The 6,000-nt window shown below is 41.8% G+C and overlaps 1 protein-coding gene across 2 annotated transcripts in view; it reads right to left on the minus strand.

Moving 5' to 3' along the window:
- ARHGAP18 (Rho GTPase activating protein 18) overlaps positions 1-5,066 on the minus strand; it is a 147,543-nt gene extending 142,477 nt beyond the window's left edge. For both annotated transcript variants that reach the window (XM_063097094.1, XM_063097093.1), the window contains exon 1: positions 4,901-5,066. In XM_063097094.1, the coding sequence (XP_062953164.1) occupies positions 4,901-5,013 (113 nt within the window). In that variant the 5' untranslated portion in view covers positions 5,014-5,066. The remainder of the gene's footprint in view (positions 1-4,900) is intronic.
- Positions 5,067-6,000: the final 934 nt, after the last annotated feature.

The raw sequence follows: 6,000 nt of genomic DNA on the forward strand, positions 1-6,000 counted from the left end.
TCTTATTAATGGTATATGTCATATAGGTTATTGAAATGCTGTGGGGCGTCATATACAAATGCTGAACTCACAAGAAAGACAACCATATCCTTTCCTTAATGCTTCTCTCCATAAGATATTTCCAAAATGGATACCCCAAACTAAGCTTCAGATCTTGCCAGCCCATCCACCTAGTACACATCTGGAATCTTCTCTAACTAGATTAATGGCAACTCTATCCTTATACATTTTCAGGCCAAAAATCTCGCAACTATCTTTAGCTATTCTCATTTGCTCATATACCACATCCATCAGAAAATCCTATAGGCTCTACCTTCAAAAGATTGCACTGCTTACCCCCTCTACTACCAAAATGACGAAAACCTTGGCCTAAGCCACCATCACCCTAACCTCTTGCGTAGTGCCACTTTCTGCAGTCTATGATCAACACAGCAGCCAGAGGGACCTTTTAAAACTGCAATCTGCTCTGTTCCTCTGGTGCTCAAAGCCCTTCACCCTCAATGGCTTCCCATCTTACTTTGGGCAAAAACCAAAGTCTTCAAATGCTCTACAAGGCTATCAGCTCCCACCTAGGTTTCTTCTCCCCAATCCCCCTACTCTCCTCCAGCTATGCAGGCTATTTTGCTTCTCTGGGTACTTGGTCTCAGCCTTACTCAAGGCTTATAAATTCTATACTCCCTACCCTTTCTGTCTTAAAAGCTCTTTCCCTAAATCTCCCCCCCCCAAATATCTGTGGGGCTTGCCCCCCTCACCTGTTCAGGTCTTTACTCTAGGCCCCCTCCACCATGCACAGGTGTTTGTCTGTTTTGTTCCCCATAATAGCCCCAGCACCTGGACAACTGCCTGATATGAGTGATTATACATGGAATGACTGAGCGACTGAATGGTTATGCTTAAAGAACCAAGGAAGGGGTGAGACCTGAACAAGTCTAGAACTGAGGTAAGCACCTGAAGATGACAGCCTTCTTCCATTTGGCATGCCAGGTAGTAGCAATTCTTAAAGCGGAGGAGAGGAGCATGAAGGCTGCCAAAAAAGGTTCCACCCATATTCCATTTTACCATAAAAGTCAACCATTTGCGGATCTCATTGCCTATCAATGCCCCAAGGTAGACTTGCAATAAGTGGTTGTTACTAGTTCAAACTGTAAATGTTGCTACGGATCAAGATGACATTTCCAAGGCCTTGCAAACTTCAAAGCCTAAACTTTTTACATTATGTTCATTTTTAAATATGTCATTCTTAGATAAGAAACTGGGGCATAATCTATATGCTTAACACATGACAAAATTATATTTATGAAAATGCTTTTGAAATGAGGAGGAATATTCTATATACAATAATTTCCTTTTTTTTTTTCTTATAACCTAGTGTTAAGGAAAGTAGCAGCTAGCTATGAACCAGGCACTATTCTATGGGGTTTTATATGGATCATCCCATTTAATCATCTCAGTGAGGTGAGTACTAATATGAAGTTTGGTTTACAAGGAAAGGGTTAAATAACTCCTCCAAAGCCACACTCCTAATGAGTGGGAGAGTCAGGATGTGAACCCAGGCAGGTTGGTCCCAGAACCCAGGGTTTCAGGGTTTATGTCACCACAATGTAGTGCCCCTTGGTTCTGCCTACCCAATACCAACGGCAAATGGGATTGCCAAGGCCTTACATGATAAATGCCACCCATTTATTCATAGGAGGCATAAAAATATCTCATTCTTCAATGTATTTAGGCAAATTAATGAGTTAAAAGGTCCAAAAAGAAAGAAAATATCACTTCCCATTAATATTAAAATACTAGCAAAAAACGATACAACACAATCAAAATAGTTTTTCTTAAAATGATGGAAAAGTCAAGAGAGAACAGTAAGAATTAGCAAAATGCAGTATTCTTTGAAAAACTGCTTTTCAAAAGTAAATATTAAGAAGTCTGCTTGGAAAACAGGTAAATAAAGTCTGATAAATATAGCTACTCATAAAAAGTGGTTTCCTTTGGAAACATTTGACTATGTACAAGTCAGCCAGAACAACTCATGTTCACGTATTTCTTCAAATCCTAATGTTTTGAGGAGAAAACATTACAAAAAACAAACAAACAAAAATGAAAACAGGATTCTGCAAATACTTGAGAGGCTCTAAACAGGCGTGGGAGGCATTCCCTAATCTGGCATCCAATGAATGTATTCTGACAAAGAGGGATAATGGAATGGAGGGAATTTTAGACTAACAGATTACTTGCAAAAATATTAATTCCCTACTATCCCAGTTTTACAAAAGACCAAAACAACAATAAAAAAGAATTTGATAAGACAAGGCTAAAAATCAAACACTTTCTATACATATCCTGAATCATATATATATATGATATACATATATATATACACACATAGAGAGAGAGAGAGAGAGAGAGCCCTTTACAGTTTTTAAATGGCATTATATATATATGAGTTCAAAAAGATCATGGGAAAATAGAATAAAAAGATAATAATACAAATCTTTTCATGAACTTTTTGAGGTACCCTGTACATATTATTTAAAAAGGACAAAATCTTGTGATAAGCAAATTTAGCCTTCCTTTGTAGCTCCCTCCTACAACTCCCTTTTAAATGGGAAGGAGGGGATGCTAAGTCTTTAATTTAGCCTCTTTTTAAGACTTTTGTTTGTTTTTACTTTTTAGAAAACTTTTTAAAATAAGCATCAACCTTGCACCTTGGAACGGCTTCCCAATGCTTAAAACACCAGCTGGCCAACCCAGCCAAAGCCAAAATCCTGTGAATACACCACCAGCATCACCATCCTTAGGTGGTCACTATAGATGCCATCACAACCTCAAATCCCTCCTCTTTCCATCCATCCCCACCCCCACGCCAATTCCAGTATCTTAACCCTCCCAGCCTAAACAGGGAGCCTCTCAAAGTAACAATAATTTTATCTGATAAATTACTCCATGCTTAAGGGTAAACACTAATGACAACTGTCTCTCCACTCTCCTTCCTGCCTTTCCTCCTAGCCCTCAAACCAGGCCCCCATCTTCTTCAGCCAATATGCTAACTATCCCTAAGATTGTAATTCAACAGTGGGAATTTGGAGCCAGTATGGTCAAGCAATATGGCATCCAGCAGGAGAGGTATTTGGGAGCAGACCTGGAGCTGCAGCCACATGGAAAGCACTCACTGTATAAGCAACTGCCCACCCTGCCACCTGAATGCCTCTTGGTTCTGCTTCAGCATAGGCAGAGAATGATCTGTTCCTCTCTTATGTTCTTTCAGTGCACTCAAGTGTAGGCCACCCACAACAAGCTGCAAAGCTGCAAAGCTGCAAAGCTGCAAACACAGGTTAAGGAGTCTCCAGAACTGGATATACAGTTCAGGGCAAAGGCCTAGAACTACAGACCTTGCAACAACCTAACTAATCTCTGGGGGCTTGAGTCCTCAAGGTGAAAATGACAGGTTTGGACTCAGGTCCATAAGGTTCTATCCACTTTCACAATCAAGAGCCAACATTCAGCTCACAACCTCAGCCACCCCAGCCTAAAGTCATCGGAGAATGTGTTGAGCTTGTACAACTCTGGCAATTTTGACAGCCATGAGGAATCCAAGTTATAGCCTGTATGGGGTTAGGGTTGCAGGCTGCTGACTGCTGAAATATGACTGAAAGATTACTAATATGTTACTGTTTTATAGAAAAACAGCTGAAAACACTTTATGATCTCTTACAGAAAATACTTAAAAAGACAGAAAATAAAATGGTAACACATCTATAACACAAGCAACAATTCCCTTTTATCTCTGGAAATGAATTCATTCAATGGAATACATACTGTGGATGCTATGTGAGAAAAAAGTTCTGGTTGGCCTGGAAGTCCAACACAGACTATTACAGCCATTCCTTTGATTTTTCTCCCTCCCCCATATTAGCGGATTTTAAAACAAATGAAAGAAGGCATTATTCCAGCTTAAAGCATAGGCATAAGTCACATAAAAACAAAGAAGGTTTTATTATCACATTACGCATCAAGAAGGAAATGTGCTTACTGATAACTAATTTAGTGTCCTAGGTTATTAGGTTAGTATTGGCTTTTTGCAATCTTCTATGCCAATATTTACAATTTATATATAAGACTGGAAGTAAAAATATTCAGCCAGTGAGAAGGTCATTAAGGGGAGAAAGGGGAAAAAAAAAAAGCCCTTGGAAAACAGACCAAAGTACACAGATAGGGAGAAAGGCACTCTTTGCACCTCAGTGGTCTATAGAACATTTGCTCTCACTGCCTATAAAGTGATCTAACATTAACCACATTTCACTCCAGTAGCAGAGTACTATCTCCTGACAAAAACTCCTTTTTGAAAGCCACCCCCCTCCCCTCCAAAATCTACATACACAAAAGAATGTGAAACATACTGCCACAGGCCAGTGTCTTGGGCTTTTTGCCTAAGAGATTTGCTTTCAGCAAGGAGAGGGGGGAAAAAAACACTCTGACAACAGCTTGTACAGTGAACAGCCTCCCTGCTTTTTGGCAGACTTTCCCACTAATAGTTCCAGCGGCTGTGCCTTGAAACCATTCAAAAATTCCATCTCATAGGAAGTGTTTCAAACGCAGCATAGTCATTTGATCTTTCAGCCTTTGCAAATGCACCTGCTAAGCAGCTAGACTGATAGCCACAGAGCCATATCCCCAGGTCCTGCTTGTCCATCTTCACCACTAATCATAGGGGCTATTTCAGACTTGGACTGGGTGAGCTCGAAAAGTACAAAAAACCCACCCAAACATTTTTGCTGTGTCTGGAGGTCAGGTTAACGTTTACATGTAATTGCTTTCTCCCCACACCAACTTCCCTGTCACTTTTTTCCTGGAGCAGGTGAGAGGTTTTCATTTTGTTTTGCGGCTCTCCAATGCCTAGGCTTACCTCGAGGTGGCTTGCTCACCTCCCTTTGCGTGGCTGTCCCCCACGGCCTGGTCCGCGCCGCTGGGGTGGTAGGCAGTTAGCACAACTCCCTGGGAACTGGAGAGCCAGCTCATGGTGCGAGAAGGGGCATAATTTCTGCGATCCTGACACAGAGAAGAAGAATGAAGTTCCTGTCTCGCCTGGCAACTCCGCTCATTAGCATCGGCAGCTCCTCCCCGAGGCCGGCGCTCCACACCGGGAGGGGCGGGGTCTCTCCACTGAAGGGCTTCCTGGCTCTCCAGTCAGGAGCTGTGACTCAGTACTGTGACAAGCCGGGGCGACTCCAGTGTCAGCGGCTGTGGTTAAAGGACGTGGGGAAGGGGAGTCCTGGTTGCCCTCAACGCCCGAGTTATTCTGATCTGATTAAACCGCCAGATTGTATGCTCAACTCATCCATGTAAATACAAGCCCTTTTGGTTAAGAAACAATGAGTTACTGCAGAGCCCCCCCACCCCGCTTTTTTTTCTTTCTTTTTTTTTGTTTTTTGTTTTTTGTTTTTTGTTTTTTGTTTTGTCCTTCCCAATTCCTGTTTCTATCTGATAATTTCTGCTACTTCGTGTAACACGAGTAAGGGCATTTCTTAACCCCTTCACATTCAGCGTTAAAATAACCACAGCAAAAACCAATGAACCTGCAGCAAAACTACAGCACAGCCGACAGGAAGGGCTTTACCATTGGTGTCCGGTTAGAAATGCCCTCATAAAAATTACTGTGTGTCTTGGAATGCCATCTTCTTTCACATAAAAGCCAATGCCAAATATACCTCTTGTTTTATCAAAACTCTTCTGGATCAAGAAGAGACACATCTACCAACGCTCTGATAAATGTCACCGATGAGAATAAAAGAAGTACCTGCTGATTCCTGGTACCTATCACATGCCAGGCTCTGTGACAAGTATTGTCTCACTCAATTCTCTCTCTCCCTCTCTCCCTCCCCCCCCCCACCCCCTACAAAACAGGTACATTATCACCTACATTTTACACAGTCTGAAGAAAGTAAGGCTGAGGGACAGGATAAGCAACTCGACTAAGACAACTGCCATACGCTGGATCTGAACAGA

Source organism: Cynocephalus volans, chromosome 5 (genome assembly GCF_027409185.1).
Source record: "Cynocephalus volans isolate mCynVol1 chromosome 5, mCynVol1.pri, whole genome shotgun sequence".
Classification (NCBI taxonomy): domain Eukaryota; kingdom Metazoa; phylum Chordata; class Mammalia; order Dermoptera; family Cynocephalidae; genus Cynocephalus; species Cynocephalus volans.